This window comes from Felis catus, chromosome D3 (genome assembly GCF_018350175.1).
Source record: "Felis catus isolate Fca126 chromosome D3, F.catus_Fca126_mat1.0, whole genome shotgun sequence".
Classification (NCBI taxonomy): Eukaryota; Metazoa; Chordata; class Mammalia; order Carnivora; family Felidae; genus Felis; species Felis catus.
In genome coordinates this window covers 43672787-43692942 of record NC_058379.1, presented here as the reverse complement: position 1 = coordinate 43692942, position 20156 = coordinate 43672787, and the positions used below count along the sequence as shown (strand labels likewise).

At 37.3% G+C, this 20156-nt stretch overlaps 1 protein-coding gene across 1 annotated transcript in view; it reads right to left on the bottom strand.

Annotated features, from left to right (window-relative positions):
• The window catches only part of THOC1 (THO complex 1), a 55406-nt gene that overhangs the window by 11551 nt on the left and 23699 nt on the right, over nt 1-20156 (bottom strand). Inside the window, exons 10-17 of the mRNA XM_011288080.4 lie at nt 14783-14891; nt 12519-12650; nt 3524-3624; nt 2012-2078; nt 1763-1813; nt 1601-1671; nt 652-747; nt 16-81 (exon numbers count right to left, since the gene is read on the bottom strand). Coding sequence (XP_011286382.1) covers nt 16-81; nt 652-747; nt 1601-1671; nt 1763-1813; nt 2012-2078; nt 3524-3624; nt 12519-12650; nt 14783-14891 — 693 coding nt within the window. The remainder of the gene's footprint in view (nt 1-15; nt 82-651; nt 748-1600; nt 1672-1762; nt 1814-2011; nt 2079-3523; nt 3625-12518; nt 12651-14782; nt 14892-20156) is intronic.

The following is a 20156-nucleotide window of genomic DNA, read 5'->3' as shown; positions in this document are numbered from 1 at the left end:
ACATTTTAAACTTGCCTTGTCTCTGATTTGCAAGCTTCCATGTTATCAGGACAGAGATTCCAAAGCCTTGTTAACTCCTCACTACAAAACAGACACATAAATACATTTTTTTATGGACATCATCCTCATATGCCTTAAAATTGTAAAAAATACTTAAACAGTGAATTTTTAGGTGGTGACAGAATGAGTTTTAATTTCTTTGTTAAATTTTGCTATTTAGCAAATTTTCTATATAAGCATATATTTAATGATTACAATCGTTTGTTTTTTCTAAAAATATTCGAGTATAAAGCAATGAATAATTAACTGGAAAGTAACAGAAACTGAAGGATTGTGGTACCTTACAGCAGCTGAAAATGAGCTGGATCATTCTAACAGCGACTGTATTGTCTATGACATGGAAAAAAATGGCATAGCCTAGAGCCATGGATTTTGGGAGCAAGAAACAAAATGGAAGCTTATCTATCTGCATGAGTCCATGTAATGGGCCATCGAGATTGACAGTGTGTGGTCTGCTTTAGTCATCTATGTATGCACCAAACACAAAAAACTTGAAAAACACAAAAACTGGAGAGTGCTTACAGTAACATCTTCAAAATATAAAAAAACTAATACCATCCCACATAGGAGATGGTATTAAGGTTAACCTACTTTCCCATTAGAATCTTTCTGTTGGGTCCTTTCCCTAGGAAGTCCTCTGGTGCCGTTCTCTTGCGAGCTACTCTTGTTGGCTTGGTGTCTGATGTTCTGTGGTGAACAAAACACACTGGACTTACAAATGGATAGCACACATAAAAGTGTTTAATGTAAAAGAAAATTCAGTTCTTGTTTTCTTCCCATAAAAACATCAAAGCTTCATATTATTATAAAACAATCATTAGAAGACAAAAATCCCACACCAGGGAACAAATTGCAAGGAGTGGATATAGATAGCATTTTAAAAATAATAATAATAATTTGTTCTGGGAACTTAATGACAAGAAATCTAAGGTGAAAAATTCAACTAGAAGTAAATCAGGGGTAACTGCAAAGCTCAGTACGTTAAGCATGTGACTCTAGATTTCAGCTCGGGTCATGATCTCATGGTTTCTGGGTTCATGTTGAGCTCTGTGCTGACACAGCTGGGATTCTCTCTCTCCCTCCCTGCCCCTCCCCTGCCTGCTCATGCTCTGACTCTCTCCCTCAAAACAAAAATAAATTAAAAAAAGAAATCAAAATGATTATATTCTTGTTAATTCATTTATTTATTTCAATAAATATGTATTTGAGAGAGAGAGAGAGAGAGAGACAGAGCATGAGCAGGGGAGGGAAAGAGCGAGAGTGAGACACAGAATCCAAAGCAGGCTCCAGGCTCTGAGCTGTTAGCACAGAGCCTGATGTGGGGCCCAAATTCATGAGCCGTGAGATTATGACCTGAACCAAAGTCGGACCCTTAAGTGACTGAACTACTCAGATGCCCCAAAATGGTTGTGTTCTTATACAGTTCTACTTACACTTTTTAATATGTAATACACATATACATATATCCATAATGTGAAATAATGTCAAATGATATTTTGAAATACCTTTCTCATATTGCTTGAGATGCGTATATATTTACCTTTCTTTCACAAAACTTGGGCAGCCTTCATTTTTCCATGAGTTCCAGTTTTCTTCAGTGTTTAATATATGCTGGGAAAAACAAAGAAATTATATTTATATAATGAAGACCTTTGAAATTCTATTTGGTGCTACGAAGACTATGTAAATATAAAACACATACCTCTACCATCTTTGAAAATCTTTCTCCATCGGGGGGGTTTTCAGATAGTAGCTGTGATTAGAAAGAATATACTAAGCTTTCAACAACTTTCTGCATCATAGGTGTGGTTTGTAGGCAGGGAACCAAGAAGTGTTTGTGATCTTGTACCTGAGCTTAACTTTATCCTTATTTTCCTATTTGGGGCTGAAACAAAGAAAATTCTAAATTTCCATTTTGTTCAATCATGGGTTTGTTGCATGTTGAACTTACTTGATAAACTGATTTTGTAGTATCTTCAATCCACAGTGATTGCTCATCAGTTAAAACATAGTTTGAACTAGGAAACAAAGCAATAAAAGCACACTTAAGTTACAGCAATGTGTATTCAATTTTAAGGCTTATATACTATCTTGTAAAAACCCAAGGCCTATAACAGATAAGTTAACCAGACTGTAAACAGTGTCAGAAGTTACCAAGATATGAATAGGATTATAAGAGAAAATTCTTGCACTTCACTTAAGATGATCAGAATTGAAGACGTGAAGGTGTATAAAGGAGAACACTCAATCTGATTAACTATGAACGGAGCAATGAAGGTTTCCTAAAATAAATTTAATGTGGAATGAAAACCTCTGAGACAATATTAACATATTCTTCTACATGGTGCACATCCAGATAAAGCATGCTACATTTCTTTAAAAGGCAATCAAAACACAATGAATAAAAAAAAAAAAACCCACCCCTAGAGAAGGGTGAAGGCAGACTCAAAGTGTTAATGGGTGCCATTAATTAGGCTCTCACTATGCACCAGGTGCTTTACTGCCAGCCAGTAAATAGTGGTAAGACTACTGTGCCAGGATCTGAGCACTTTACACACATTATTCATTTAATTCTAGAATGAGGATGTGTGTGTATTCAACAGAGGCCATAAAGGCTCAGTGATTTGCCCAAGACAACAAAGCTTGAATTCAAACCTAGGTCTGGCTCCAAAGTCCTTGATCTTTCCACCAAACTATATTAAAACTCAACAATAGCAGGATAAAAAAAATAACGTTTTTGAGTACTTGCTCTTTGTTATATTAAAATCAAAAGCCTGAAAGGGCTGAACTGCACATAGTGATTGATGAAAGCGGGATTCAAAGCCAGCAGGTAGTGAAGACACAGTCTTCACACAACTAATAAATACAACACTGCTTTGCAGCTTAGAAGTGCCACTGAGTAATGATGAACTCTACTTGAGTTATGGATAGGACAAGAGGAAGTGGTCTGTGCTGCAGGTGGAGGCACTCAGGAAGTAGAGGAACCGATCAGGTTTTCTGAAACTCCAAAGAAACTGGAACTCCTCTGTGCTTCAAAGATTTACTTTATTCTTTTGAGTTCTAAAGGCTTAAGACAGCTCCACATCTTGTGAGAGAAGTATTATGGATTTACTCTGCAAATCAGGCTTGGAGAAGGTCTGAATGAGGTGAAAGGGGAACAGTGGATGTCTGGAACAGAGAGACCTGCACCCACACAACTGGGGGACCCCTAGGAAGCCCTGGCGCTCATCAGGAGAGACTTACACTGATAGTAGATCCAGTCAATACCTTTCTCTAAAACAAATATCCTAACATCTTGTATCTCTAACAAAAGCGTCTGATTATCTAGTGTTGCCGCAAAAGGAAGGTTTCAGGGATGTGACGCTTATAAATTAAATGAGTCTGACACATAGGAAAAATACATCAGTAAGTCCTCTTTTAGAAAGGACTATTTGGAAATCATTTACTACTCCCATTAACTTACCTTTTGAATTTGACTTGCCCCTTGAGATACTGGAATAAAATGAGGTATTGCAACAGGATGTGTCGGCGAAAGTTACTGTCACTCAGTTGTAAATCCATCAACTAGTTGAAAAACAAAACACACAACACAAAACACATTAAATTCAAGTTCTGCCTAAAGGTACAGGTTATTCTACTACAGAAATGAAAGATTTTAATTAAAAAAATATTTACTGAGGGCTCACTGAATGAATATGAGGCATTACTGCACAAGCCCTAGGACAGAGGAGCAAAGGCTTCAGATTTTTAAACTATTTTATGCCATGAGATATTTATTTCGGTAGATAGCACTGTTACATCTGTGGTTCTGAAGATACAGCAAACCAGAAATATAAAAAGGTAAAAATAAGACTACCACTTTCTCACATATAAAGAAATAATGGCTAAAGAGTGATCCATATACAGATAATAACAAGGGATGGTGCTCATTTCCGTAGCCCTACAAAATGCCTATGACAGAGCTGGTGCTCAGTAATAAACAAGGAAGTAAGAGTGAAGAATCATCTGGGAATTAAGTGGACTATTATAGAGAAAACTGTATCATACTTGTATTATCACACAATCTGCATTAGAAAGGAGATGAAGGTCACTCACAAGGATGTTCTTCAACAACCCTGTCCTGAGGGTGGTCTATAAGAATGACCTCCAATGATGAAGGCAGTCATTCTGATTATGTCCCTAGAGTATTGAAGGAATGCTGAGAGCTTGTTTGGGGATTCTAGCAGAGAAGTGCAGCTACTTGTATACCCTTGACCGAAGAACAGTCCTCCTCTATTGGGTAAGGTTGTCCTCTTCGACTGAGCGCACAGCTTCGGGAGGACACACATGGAGCAGTGAGGGAGGAAGGGGACACCCGCCTCACCAGCTACATCAGCCAAATCAATCCTGGCAATCAATGGGGTGACAGATGTTGCAGCCAGATCACCCTCATATCCAAGGAATATGGAAACCTGTATCCACAAACTTGTGCTGCTTCAGCCTTCTAGAGCTAAAGCAACAATGGGGAGCTGCCTTATTTAATTACATTAATTAATTTATTATTTAAAAAAATTTTAATGTTTATTAAAAAAAATTTTTTTTTTCAACGTTTATTTATTTTTGGGACAGAGAGAGACAGAGCATGAACGGGGGAGGGGCAGAGAGAGAGGGAGACACAGAATCAGAAACAGGCTCCAGGCTCCGAGCCATCAGCCCAGAGCCTGACGCGGGGCTCGAACTCATGGACCGCGAGATCGTGACCTGGCTGAAGTCGGACGCTTAACCCACTGCGCCACCCAGGCGCCCCTGTTTATTTATTTTTGAGAGAGAACACAAGCTGGGGAGGGGCAGAGAGAGAGAGACACAGAATCCGAAGCAGGCTCCAGACTCCTAGCTGTCAGCCCAGAGCCTGATGCGGGGCTCAAACCCATGAACCGTGAGATCATGACCTGAGCCGAAGTCAGACACTGAACGGACTGAGTCCCCCAGGCGCCCTGGGAGCTGCCTTATTTTAAATGGATAACCAACCAAGAAGACACCTGAAAGCCCGAGGAATGGAATCCAGTTGAAGGTCCCAGGTTCCTTTGGCTATGCTTCCATCTACCTAACATTCACTAGCCACTTCCTCCTTTCTAAACATGAGTGGCCTTCCAATCCTCACCTTTAGGTATTGAACCTTTTATTCTATTATTTATCCTATTAAATATCTCAACCCAAATTGAATGGCACAGTCTCTTGACTTCCTTTCCTCTCCTAGATGACCTCACCATCCCTACCCAGGCTCTCAAGTTCCTTGACCTCAGCTCCACGGACAGGCATAGCTCTGCTGTGGCCCCACTGCTATGGACAAAAGCTGGAGCCGGTTATTACTCACAGCTACCCCAGCTCTGAAACCCTCAATTCACAATCCTCTCACCATAGCCTCTGATTCTTCCAGTCTCTCACTCAGTTGTCCCAGGACCTGACTGAGACCTTAAGTCCTTTGAATCATCTATTTTTTGCCTGTTAGTCCCATTCTGTTTTTATAGTAATCCTATTTTGATTAAGATAAGGGGTCAGCAAACCTTCTTTAGATGGTAAATATTTTAGGCTAAGTGAGCCAAGAGGCATATTATATTATGTAGGTACTTATGTAAACATATTAAAATATAAAATAAAACAAGCAGTGGGTCAGATTTAGCCTGTGGCTATAGCTGGCTGAGTCCTGGTCCTGACTTTCTGGTTTCTCTCTTCAACCATTTTCTTGCCAACTTCCTCAACACCTTTGTGCCATACTTCTGTCACATCTACTGGGCAAAACAGCAACACCAGATCGAACCAAGTTACTCACCTTCCCTCTATCAACACGAAGGCTTCCCATGGAGGTTGCAGATGGAGCTACTTGAAAGAAAATACAAACCACATAGCTCTGCAGATGGTATCCCCCTATGCTACTGCCTCTAACTTAAAATTCTGGTCTCTAATCAGTGATCTTTCTTTATTCTCCAAGGCTGTAATTCTTTCCTCTTCTCCACAGCAATTACTGCAAACCCTTTCAACATATTACAAGCATTACTTAACTACCCTTCCACTCTCAGTACATCAACTACCTCCACCTTCAATGAAAATATTTCAATAAATTGGAAGCTTCACCCACATCCTTGTTTTCACCTTTTTTCTTCTGTCTCAACATCTTCATTGCTAAAGGTAATTCTTCCATTTGGAAGTTCCAATCTCCCTAAGTTAACTGAGTCCCATCAGTTAACCCCCCTTTCTTCAACCCTTTCTTCTTTCCAAGCTCCTTTCTATTAAGTAACTTCTCTCAAAGAGATCCTCAGCCTCCCCTCATATTCCCTAACAGCCAAACTTCTTGAAAGAACTGTTTCCAATTCACCCCTCAACCTGCACAATCTGTGGCTTTCTGTTTACCAATTTACTGTTTTTGCCAAGATCACCAATGACTTACTTGTTGTTAAATCCAATGAACTGTGTCCCCCCCACCCGCCCACAATGAACATTTTTTTCAGAGTCCTCATCCTACTTGATATGCTTGGCTTCCACAAGGTCACACTTCTCTAGTTTTTCTCCAATTTTACTGGCTACTCTTCAAGCTTCTTCCTCTCCCGGACTCCCCCGCCCCTTAAATGTTGATTTTCTTCAGGATTCTGCATGATGCTGCGTAATGTTTTCTTCTCTCTCCAGTCTGTATTTTCCTTTAATTACTACATACAGCTGGTAACTATACCATATACCAAATCTATACTCTCATCCTAGACCCTGTTGCTAAACTCCAAATCTGTATACTTACAAAGCTACTACATATCTACTTGAATGTTCAACTGACACTTGATCAGATTTCATGTCCAAAGTAAAACACACTTATTTTGCCCATGAAACCCGCTTTTCTCCAGTGAGAGGTTCCACCCTCCATCTATTTGCCTAAGCAACTTGAGGAAGACTGCCTGGAAACAGCACAACTATAAACTATAGGAGCAAATCTTGAGTTGGAGAGTATGTGACAAGAAAGAAAACAGGAGGTACCAAGACTCTAAGTCCAGTAAAAGACTCGTCTGTTTGAAGACCTTAAGTAGTTCAGCCAGTCGGGAATACAAACAAGCCTCCTGGCTTGGAGAGATGAATTGAAATGGCTAGCGTTGTGTACAAACTCTTCATCTATCTTGGGCTTTTGGTCTCCCTCGTTTCTTTTTTAAATTTTATTATTTATTTTATTTTATTTTATTTTATTTTATTTTATTTTATTTTATTTTATTTTATTTTATTTTATTTTAATTTAATTTAGAGAGAGACAAAGACAGCGTGAGCAGGGGAGGGGCAGAGACAGAGAGGGAGACAAGAATGTGAAGCAGGCTCCAGGCTCTGAGCTGTCAGCACAGAGCCTGACGGCTTGAACTCACAAAACTGTGAGGTCATGACCTGAACCGAAGTCGGACACTTAACCTACTAAGCCATCCAGGCACCCCTCCCACATTTATTTTTTATGCTAGAATATAGTTTTTGATGGAAATAGTGGACTGAAAACAGGAGTCAACAAGACATTGAATCGGAGGTGGGAAGGGACCAGTACGATCAGTCAAGCTAACTGCTTCACACTATGCTTATGGAAACTATAAGCTCTGAAAGATCACACAGCTAGTGACAGAACTGAGACTAAAAGTGACACGCTCAAGTGCATTATTTCTTCCTTAATGTATATTTTCTAGTTCTACTTTTCTTTGGTTATTTAGAAAATTACACCATTTACATCATGGAATGGGTCAAATATTTCTTTGTTTTGTTTCTTGAACAAAGGGTCTTTTTATCATCCTTAGCTTTTACTGCACATCTCAGCTCAGGCCTTTCAGCCTTCCTGATTCTTATTCTAAACCTAAAAAGGATCATGCTATTCTTATTTATCTTTATGTGCCTTTCTGTCAATAAACTGTACATGTAAATAATATTCCTGGTAAAATTAAACTGAAGTATGAAATATCCCATTTCTATCATTTATACAAAGTACTTTAAAAATCTGTGCTAGAAAAAAAATTAAGAGCATTCTCATTAAAATCTTAATTTGTCATCATTAACACATTAGCTGATATCAAATTATCTAATTTTTAAATTATGAAAAATTTTAAATGTCAAAAAGGTACAGTTAAGTAATATAACATTCATGTCCCTCTATCCAGTGACATGTCAAATCCTAACATTTTTACCTGTTCCACATTTGTTAAAGAAATAGATATTATCGAAACTGTTAAGCCCTCCTCTGTAGCCTCCCTCTTCTGCTCCCCTCTCCCTCTTCTATTGTAAGCACTACCATGTATTTGGTGTTTATGATTCTAATGCAGATTTCACATTATTGCTACATAAGTAGTCATCTATAAATAACATATTGAGGTATTTTGCATGTTTTCAAATTCTATACATATTATTCTACAATAAACTATTTTCACACGACATTATAACTGAAATTTATACAACTTAATACATGTAACATAATTCGGGGGTTGGCAAATTTCAGTTAAGGGCCAATTAGTAAATTATTTTAGGCTTTGTGGATGATACAGTCTTCATTACAACTACGACTTTCTGCTGTGGCAGTACAAATCAGCCATAGACAACAGGTGGATGTTATAGCATGGGTGTGAGGCAATAAAACTGATTTATAAAAACAGGTGGCAAGCTAGATTTGCAAATCTCTGCTCCAGTTAACCCACTTTGAGTGCTTTGTGGAACTCTACTGCATAAATTTACCGTAATTTACCAGCCTCCTGCTTATGAACATTTAGATTGTTTCCAAACTTCCACCTACAAACACAATTTACAAACAATGAGTCTTCTTAATTATTTCCTTGTGCATGTGCGTGATTCTCTAGGGGCCACATCTAGGAACAGAAGTTTTAATTTTGCTAGTTATAAAATTGCTCTGCAAAGTGGTTGAATCAATTTATACTTCAACCAGTATGTATGAAAGTGTCCTTTCCCACACCTTTGCAAATACCATTTGTTGTTAGGCTTTTCTGCTTGTCAATTTGGTGTGAAACGACTGCCTCATCATTTTAATTCCTTTGGCTATTAGAGATGGTTAGCATCTTTTATAAGCTTATCAGTGATTTAGGTTTCTGTATGTGCAATCTACCTGCACATACCATCTTTCCAGTTTTCCACTGGCTTGTCTTTTTATTGACAGAATGTTCAGAATATTAATCTTCTTCAGTTATACAGGTGATGAGTATCTTCCAGTTTGTGGCTGTTTTTTCACTTTGGTATGGTTTTTTCTATGGTATCTTTTAAAAAAAATTTTTTTTTAATGTTTATTTATTTTTGACAGAGAGAGAAAGAGCATGAACAGGAGAGGGGCAGAGAGAAAGGGAGACACAGAATCCGAAGCAGGCCCCAGGCTCTGAGCCATCAGCACAGAGCCCAATGCAAGGCTCGAACTCACAGACCGCGAGATCATGAACTGAGCTGAAGTCGGACACTCAACCGACTGAGCCACCCAGGCGCCCCTCTATGGTATCTTTTACTATTCAAACTTTTATGTTTTCACATTAACTATATTGGTATTTTCCCTCATGACTGGTGCTGTGACTTGAGAAATCTTTCCCTGCTCCGAATGTACACATTTTATATATATATTTAAATGTTTCAGTTCTGCTTTTCTCATTTAGACTTAAGAATTTTTTTAATGTTTATTTTTGAGAGACAGAGAGAGGGAGGGAGGGAGGGAGGAAGAGAGAGAGAGAGGGGAGGGGTGGGGAGTGGCAAAGAGAGGAAGACACAGAATCTGAAGCAGGCTCCGGGCTCTGAACTGTCTGACAGAGTCTGACATGGAGCCTGAACTCACGAATCGTGAGATCATGACCTGAGCCGAAGTCGGACGCTTAACTGAGTCACCCAGGTGCCCCTCTCCTTTAGACTTTTAATTAAGCTGGAATTCAGCTTTGTGCATGTAATAAGGTATGAATTGAATTGTATTTTTTTCCATATGAGTGAGCTGTCCAAGCAACATTTATTAAGAATAATCCATCTTGGGGTGCCTGGGTGGCTCAGTTGGTTAAGCATCCAATTCTTGGTTTCAGGTCAGGCCATGATCTCACAGTTTGTGAGTTCGAGCTCCATGTGGGGCTCTGTGCTAGCAGCATGGAGCCTGCTTGGGATTCTGTCTCCCTCTCTGTCCCTCCCCCCAGCCCTCTCTCTCTCAAAAAAAAAATAAACATTAAAAAAAGGAATAATCCATATTTTCCTCACTAATCTGTAATGTAACTTTTGTATCTCAAACTTCAGTTTGTGCTTTCTATTTTTCTAGTTTTTTTTTCCTTCTTTATACCTGTACTAATAATTGCTTTACTGTTTCAATTACTAGAGCATTACAGGTCTTAATATCTGATAGGGCAATTGTTTCCAATTTCTTCCAATTTTTCTTGGTACTCGTGGCTTTTCAGAAGAACTTTAATATCAACTTTTCCTTCTTCCTAGAGAATACCCTTTAGAAGTTTTTCTTTTTTTTTTATTTTTAAAAAAAAAATTTTTTTTTTTCAACGTTTATTTATTTTTGGGACAGAGAGAGACAGAGCATGAACGGGGGAGGGACAGAGAGAGAGGGAGACACAGAATCAGAAACAGGCTCCAGGCTCTGAGCCATCAGCCCAGAGCCCGACATGGGGCTCGAACTCACAGACCGCGAGATCGTGACCAGGCTGAAGTCGGACGCTTAACCGACTGCGCCACCCAGGCGCCCCTAGAAGTTTTTCAAAAAGAAGGTCTTAGAGAAGTATGTTTTCCTGGTCTTTCAATGAGAATGTCTATTTTGTCCATAGTCTTGAATGCATTTAGCTGGATATAAAATTCTAGATTGATAGGTTTTCTTCTTTACAACTATAGCATTTCACCACTATCTTCTGGTATCTGTTAACTGTTAGAAATTGGCTAACAAACAGCTGTTCCTTTCTAGTATATTTGTCTTTTTTTTTTTTCCCCTTTAGTGGCTTTTAAGGTTGTCTCTTGTCTCTGCAGTTATAGCATGATGTACTGAAGTATTATTTGTAGCACACATTTAATCTTCGAACTTGGTATTACCTTTAATTCTTTTCAATATACTTTTCCCTCTATTTTGTTCTTTAATAGTTGCTGAAATCTCTCAGTCAACCACACATTGCTCTCAACTGCTCTTTCACATTAACAAGCTAAAAAACCCTGTCTCTGTGTCTTCTGGGTAAACTTAACATTACCTAACATTCATTAGTTCTCTTTTCATCTATGTTCAATCTATAGTTTAATTTTGTGTGTTCTGCTTTGGTTTTGATGATCACATTTTTCATTCCTAAGTCTCTCACTTAGTTGTCATATTGAACCATTCTGTTTCATTTCTGCCTGTTTCAGTTTCACAATTTTTTATTTAGTCTCAATGGATGCTATATAATCAATTATCTCTTTGATTATCCAAAACATGTATTTTTAAAGTCACGATCAGGCTGTGTATCTGGAATAAATACATGTGTATCCCAACAGTTGATTTGGTTGGTGGTATTTCCTAGTATTGAATTTCTTTATAAATTTTGTGAATCATATTGTAATATAATTGTAATTTATCAGAGATTTGCATGAGAAGCTTTTGTTTTGGAATGTTTGTTTACTTTCCCTTCTTTCTCTGTATATCCTTTCTTGTCTAGGAGTTTTCCATTTGATTCCATGAGGGTCCCTGGAACCAAGTCTAGAAAAAGTCTTAAGATGAATTCTTGGAGCAACTATTTTATTAGTATATTGAAGATATCACATATTTAGTCACAAAGCTAGCAGACATAAAGCTTGACACAAATCTGTGTCTTTGTTATCCCTAGACCCAGAGTCTCCTATGAATCCATTGCCCTTGGCAGAATACTATTAATATTTTGTCTTAGCTTCTTTTTAAAAGAAGGTAAATTTCAACCTCAGTCCCTGGCTTCAAGCAGTGAATCTGGCTCTGGCCCCTGGTCCCACATGAAACATATCTGGTGTCTACCACTCGTAGCCAAACTCCTGGCTACCACCTGTAGTCAAACTCCTTGTAGCCAAACTCCTAATACAATTATCACGGTATTTGTAGTCAAATGCTCTACCCCTGAGCTATACCCCCCTTAGCACTGCATTTGAATTATTAAGCTGTACAAATAAGATTACAGAGAATGTTTAAACACCTTATTTGTACCTAAGGGACAAACTAATTACAAAATATTATCTTCAATAATGCAAATTAAATCCTAACTTGAGGTTCAAAATATATGCACTTGAAAGTAATTAAACTGCAAAATAAGCCTACAAAACAGAAAATGCAGAACTGCTTTCACTTCTGAAATCAAATTAGTCTTACTTGTGGAAGGAAGACACAAGATTCTTAAACTAATACTTACCAGCTTTAACCAAAAATAAAGAAACATTTCTATTAAACTTAAAAACAAGATCAGCTAAATAGAAAAAAAGATGAGTACTTATTATGCTTAGTGAAAAAGAAAAATTTGTACCTTTTCACTTGTTAAAAATTTTGCAAAATACACATGTTCTCCTCCTGCTTTTAATTCTTCCATCTTTTTCCTGGAGGCCTGAGTATCATCTAATTTATAACTCTTAAAAACAGCTAGAACTTCTTCAGAATACTGCGAAGTAAAAATACCAATTAGTTTTATTTGACATTGTGGCCCAATAATTTTTTAAGTGCTTTTCTATATCAAAACACCTAGAATTTACTCACAGTTATCCATGAATGCATATTGTAAAGCATATTAAACAAGAAAAACCATGACGGGAAAATGGGAGTAAAACTACTTGTTATGAGATTTCATGGTATTGTAAAAGTTGGGATAAACCCTCTACTCCTGAAGAAATATCATTTCTTATATAGTTTGTGTAAGGGGCAAATAGAGAAAGTAATGCTTTGAGATTATACAGAAATTTACCATTGAAATTAGCTGTTTAACCAGCTGTGGAAAACATTCAAGCATTTCTTGTGCTAAAATGCTGTGACCAAATAAGACAATGATGTTGAATCCTATCTAGTAACAATTCCAGATGATTTCTCACTCACCACTTAATCTGAACACACACCATGCCACTTTTAAGAGCTACGCATTCACCTTGGATTTTGACTACAACTGAAAAGGACAACTGATCTTTAAGCAGCCAACAAAAAGAAATATAGAGAATTCTTTTTAAAAAAAATTTTTTTTTAATGTTTATTTATTTTTGAGACAGAGACAGACAGGGCATGAACGATGGAGGGTCAGAGAGAGAGGGAGACACAGAATCTGAAGCAGGCTCCAGGCTCTGAGCTGTCAGCACAGAGCCCGACGCGGGGCTCGAACTCACGGACTGTGAGATCATGACCTGAGCCGAAGTCGGCCGCTCAACCGACTGAGCCACCCAGGCGCCCCCAGAGAATTCTTATAAAACAAAGGCTAGCTGTTTTTTTCTGATAGTTTGTAAACCTTTAAAAAATTTTTTTGTTTAAGTTTATTTTGAGAGGGAGAGAGAGAGAGAGCACCTGTGGGAGCAGGGGAGGGGCAGAGAGAGAGAGGTGGAGAGAGAATCCCAAGCAGGCTCTGTGCTGCCAGTGCAGTGACTGACATAGGGCTTTAACTTATGAACCGTGACATCATGATCTGAATCCAGATCAAGAGTCTGATGCTTAACAGAATGAGTCACCCAGGTGCTCCAACTTAAAAAAAATTTTTTTTTGTTAAGATTTTATTTTTAAGTAGTCTTTACACTCAAAGTGGTCAAGAGTTGCATGCTCTACTCAACCGGCAAGGCACCCCTAAGCTTGTTTACCTTAAAAATAAAACTGCCAGTTATTTTACCAGCAAAAAAAAAAAAGAAAAGAAAAAGAGTTTATTTGGGAATAGCTGAGAATTGCAATCTGGGACTAGCAAACTACCCACAAAGCCAGACACAAATTTTGGGAGAACAAAGTAGAAGAATGCTCTTTTACAGAATAAAGGAGGAGTTCTGAGGGGCTGTTATAAACTAAAAGTCCACTGGAATAAACTGGGAGTTCAAAGTATAGTGGTTTCTCATTGGCTAAACTGTCGCTATCTCTCACTGGCTGGGCTGTTGCTGGGAGAGGAAGAAATCTTCATGCTGCTGGGACAGTAAAATAGTAGACTGAAAAGGTCTATCTCTTCCAGCTGGGTCTGAAATTAACAACTAGTGCTGAGTGTAAGAGTTCCCCCTGTTGGTTTCCTGATTCTTCCATTCTAAATGAGGTTTCCTTTTATTAATTTTCACAGGCTATGTGGCTCATGCGGTCTCAGTCACACTACTCAAGTCTGCCATTACGGCACACAAACAGCCATAAGTAATACATAAATGAATGAGTGTGGCTGTGTGCCAATATAACTACGAAAACAAAGAGAAGACTGGATCTGGCCCATGGCCATAGTTTGCAACCCTTGTTCTAACAGGATACTTGAAATAATTTTGTGCAAAGTAAAGACAACATATTTGGCAAATATTCATCAATTTGTGTTGATAATACTATGTAAAAAAAAAATCAAACCCCAAGGCTGTAATTGCTAACTTTGAAATCCCTAACTCATTTATAAACAACTCCACAAAATTGGCAGTTTAAATACTAATTTACAATTTAGCTTCTGCATTATATTATAAAATAGGCATAAAAACCTAAGAGGTAAAATTATACAACAAAAAGTATGCTGGACAAGAGTCAAGTTTTGCCTCTGCCATAGCTGTAAAACATTGACTTTTGGGTAGTATGTAACTGGCAACTCACCTTAAGAAAAGTTTTCCATGAAATCTTCTCATAGCATTGCACAGGGTTCCTGAAGTAATCTTGAAGTGACCAGAATTTTCGATACAGGTTGTAATCAATTGGAATGGAGCTAATAAAATAAATGTTATATTAAATAAATCATTTAAATTTTTTAAGAAATATCTAAGTGCTCCTAAATTTTCTTAGGTCATAAATCCCTTTAAGAAGCTGATGACAGCTAAGCCCCTTTACCCAGAAAAGTGCATGTTCATACTTAAACTTTTATAAACAATTTCAGGGGATTCATAGACTCTAACAGATCCACTTTACAGTAGCAGAATGCCTGAATTTTGGCCCAATACATGATTATTCAGAATTAAAGACTATGTTTCCTAACCTCTCTTGCAGCTATGTGTGGCCATGTGGTTAATTTCTGGCTATTTGGGAGAAGTCATATGTGCAATTTTGGGGCCATGTTTTACCATTTTCCTATTTCTCTTTCTGCTGGCCATAATGCAGATATGATGATGAGCCACATGGACTATAGGGAAAAAAAGGAAACACCAAGATATGGTGGGATAAGAAGTTAGGAGGAACATAGGTCCCTAGACAATCTTCCTGAGAAATGATATTCTACCAGCTCTGAACTGCCTGTCTCCAGACTTTTACATAAGAAATAAATCAACTTCCATGTTGTTTAAACTAATGTCACTTTGAACCTATGCTAAAAGACATGGCATCAGACAAGTACATATCAACTCAGTACTACAAAAGTAGGCATTTTCTTTAGTGTTTTTATTATGGCATTACTAATTCAACCTGTAATTTGTTACAATCTGCAGTGTCAATACACATTATATTAATTTTTAAATTAACAAAAATTACACTATGTTTTAATTTTAGAAGTTAAACATTTCAGGGGTGCCTGGGTAGCTCAGTCGGTTGAGCGTCCAGCTTCGGCTCAGGTCACAATCTCACTGTGAGTTTGAGCCCCGCATCAGGCTCTGTGCTGACAGCTCAGAGCCTGGAACCTGTTTCAGATTCTGTGTCTCCCTCTCTCTCTGTTCCTCCCCTGCTGATGCTCTGTCTCTCTCTCTCAAAAATAAATAAACATTAAAAAATTGAAAAAAAAAAAAGTTAAACATTTCAGACTTTTTTATCTAAGAGATTTTTGTTTTAACAAAATCCTCTATATCATTCAAAATAGCCATTATATAATGTAAAAAAATGCTTGAGGTATGAACTATTTCATATCCTCAAATATCCACACAAATTTTCAACATCACCTCTGTAAAATTAATTTTGTGTGTACTACCTTACTCCATTCTTTCTAAATAAACCTTAATAAATTGAACCTATGGATTATAGTTAGTATTTTCTCTAAGCTTGATGGCCATACAAATATTCCAAGGAAGATTGTAATTTTATGTGCAGAACAGGAAGGGGGGCTTAGTGATCCACAAAGTCTTATGATCTTAAGAGTCTTGCATTCTCTATTCTGGGCAATAATAGAACGTTAATCTTCCACTCTTCATTTTTGACATGGATATATTAAAAATTACTTTTTTGATGACAAGGGAGTGACAGGGACAATATTATAAAGCATTTTAAAGGATTATAGTAAAATAAAATGAGTATAATTTTCATTATGTACTTTAAGAAGTTTTTTGGGAGGGGTAGGGTAATATTTAAAAGACTGAAAAGTGTCTTACTTCCTTTTTATACAAGGATAGAGTAGAAAAGTAAAAAATAATTTGCTAGTGTAAAAATCAGTTTTCTGCAGAAATGTCTGAAAAGGCATTAGTTTTCTAAGAATGACAAAGGGAAAAGTATTTTATGTGGAAGCACATTTGATGAAGATTCTACCATAGTACTTTAATTCATATGATTAAGATTACAAACTACAAGTCAGTATCATAAAATACTTGTCTAAAGAATTTCATTAAGTTTAAATCAATTGGCACATCAATTAAAACAACCACATACAGTAACAGATTACTTATCTTATAGTCACACTTCTGACAACTCTAACTGTATGGAACAAAGGTGTGAACTTGGAAATAATTGAAAAAAGTCCTTGGTCTGCAAGGAAACAGCAGTCACAAAGTGCATGCACTTCATTTTACAAAAGAGGCTGAAATTATGCTTGAATTATGCTTACCCAGATTACAACGGCTTTGAATTATGTATAAAGGTTAATAATTTAGCAAGCTAGCTAATTTTGATAAAAGAATGCTAACTTGGTAGAGCGACTACTAGTATTTGAAATATGTGGACCTTGCTTCAAATCAATAATGAAGAATACTGGCAACTTTTAATTGACCAATAGCCAGCTCCTGCCAAAAGTTTTATCAAGAACTGGCAGTGTTCAAAAGAATCTAATGGGCATGTTAACTTTTACTCTTTCTACATTCTTTCCTAGTAACTTTGAAAACAGGAAAACAATGATCTGAACATCAACTGACATCAACTGTTTTCTATAACTGAAGCAATTTCATTGATTTACAAGATTGTAAGTCTGGGTTTTCTACATATCAAGTTAAAAAAAAAAAAAAAGGCCACAAAAGGAACATTTTCCAAAATGTGCAATTGGAAAAAAGAAAAGCCATGTATAAAATAAATTATTTATATTCCTCAAATAATACTATAACCAGTATTTGTGTAGTTCCATACACTTAATAAATAAGTTTTTTGAAACAAAATGGCTTTTGAAGATTTTATATAGTTTTATATATAGTTATATGCACACACACACAATGTTACTCAGTTACCACATATAAGAATATAATAAATGCCTCTTGAAATGCAGTACAAGGAAAGTTTGCCCTTAAGAAATGGGAGACTACCAGATACACAACCTAACCTTACACCTTAAAGAGCTTGAAAAAGAAGAGCAAATAAAACCCAAAACAGCAGAAGACAGAAAATAATAAAGATTAGAGCAGAAATTAATGCTATCAAAACCAAAAAAACAGTAAAACAGATCAATGAAACCAGAAGCTGTTTCTTTGAAAGAATTAACAAAATTGATAAACCACTAGCCAGTCTGATCAAAAATAAAAGGAAAGGACCCAAATAAATAAAATCAAGAATGAAAGAGGAGAGATCACAACCAACACAGCAGAAATAAAAACAATAAGAGGAATATTATGAGCAATTATACACTAATAAAATGGGTAATCTGGAAGAAATGGACAAATTCCTAAAAACATATCTACAAAAACTGTAACAGGAAGAAACAGAAAATTTGAACAGACCCATAACCAGTAAAGAAACCGAATTAGTAATCAAAAATCTCCCCAAAAAAACAAGAGTCCAGGTCCAGACGGCTTTCCAGGAGAATTCTACCAAACATTTAAGGAAGAGTTAACACCTATTCTCTTGAAGCTGTTCCAAAAATAGAAATGGAAGGAAAAATTCCAAACTCTTTCTGTGAAGCCAGCATTGCCTTGACTCTGAAACCAGACAAAGACCCCACTAAAAAGGAGAACTATAGACCAATTTCCCTGATGAACACAGATGCAAAAATCCTCAACAAGATATTAGCCAACTGGATCCAACAACAATACATTAAAAAAATTATTCACCACGACCACGTGGGATTTATACCTGGGATGCAGGGCTGGTTCAATATCCGCAAAACAATCAATGTGATCCATCATGTCAATAAAAGAAAGGACAAGAACCATATGATCCTCTCAACAGATGCAGAGAAAGCATTTGACAAAATGCAGTATCCTTTCTTGATAAAAAACTCTCAAGAAAGTAGGGATAGAAGGATCATACCTCGAGATCATAAAAGCCATATACGAAAGACCCAACGCTAATATCATCTTCAATGGGGAAAAACAGAGCTTTCCCCTTAAGGTCAGGAACAAGACAGGGATGTCCACTCTCACCACTATTATTCAACATAGTATCAGGAAGTCTTAGCCTCAGCAATCAGACAAGACAAAGAAATAAAAGACATCCAAATTGGCCAGGAGGAGGTCAAACTTTCACTCTTCGCAGATGACATGATACTCTACATGGAAAACCCAAAAGATTCCACCAAAACACTGCTAGAACTGATTCATGAATTCAGCAAAGTTGCAGGATACAAAATCAATGCACAGAAATTAGTTGCATTTCTATATACCAACAATGAAGCAACAGAAAGAGAAATCAAGGAATTGATCCCATTTACAATTGCACCAAAAACCCTAAAATACCTAGGAATAAATCTAACCAAAGAGGTTAAAAATCTGTACGCTGAAAACTATAGAAAGTTTATAAAAGAAACTGAAGAAGACACACACACACACACACACACACACACACACACACACACACACAAATGGAAAAATATCCCATGCTCCTGGATAGGAAGAACAAATATGGTTAAAATGTCAATACTACCCAAAGCAATCTACATATTCAATGTAATCCCTATCAAAATAACACTAGCACAGGTCTAGAACAAACAATCCTAAAATTTGTATGGAACCAGAAAATACCCCAAATAGCCAAAGCAATCTTGAAAAAGGAAACCAAAGCAGGAGGCAACGCCAGACTTCAAGCTGTATTACAAAGCTGTTATCATCAAGACAGTATGGTAATGGCATGAGAACGGACACTCAGATCAATGGCACGGAATACAGAACCCAGAAATGGACCCACAAACGTATGGCTAACTAATCTTTGACAAAGCAAGAAAGAATATTCAGTGGAATACAGTGTTTTCAGCAAGTGGTGCTGGGAAAACTGGACAGCAACATGCAGAAAAATGAACCTGGACCACTTTCTTATACCATACACAAAAATAAACTCAAGATGGGTGAAAGACCTAAATGTAAGACAGGAAGCCATCAAAATCCTCGAGGAGAAAGCAGGCAAAAACCTCTGTGATCTTGGCCACAGCAACTTCTTACTCAACATGTCTCCAGAGGCGAGGGAAACAAAAGGAAAAATGAACTATTGGGACCTCATCAAAATAAAAAGCTTCTGCACAGTGAAGTTAAGAATTAGCAAAACTAAAAGGCAACTGACAGGGCGGGGGGGGGGGGGGCGCCTGGGTGGCTCAGTCAGTTAAGCGTCTGACATCGACTCAGGTCATCATCTCGTGGCTTGTGGGTTCGAGCCCCGTGTCAGGCTCTGTGCTGGCAGCTCAGAGCCTAGAGCCTGGAGCCTGCTTTGGATTCTGTGTCTCCCTCTCTCTGCTTCTTTCCCAGCTCACACTCTGTCTCTCTCAAAAATAAATAAACATTAAAAAAAAATTTAAAAGGCAACTGACAGAATGGGAGAAGATATTTGCAAACAACATATCAGATAAAGGGTTAGTATCCAAAATCTATAAAGAACTTATCAAACTCAACACCCCCCTCCCTCAAAAAAAAAACAATCCAGTGAAGAAATG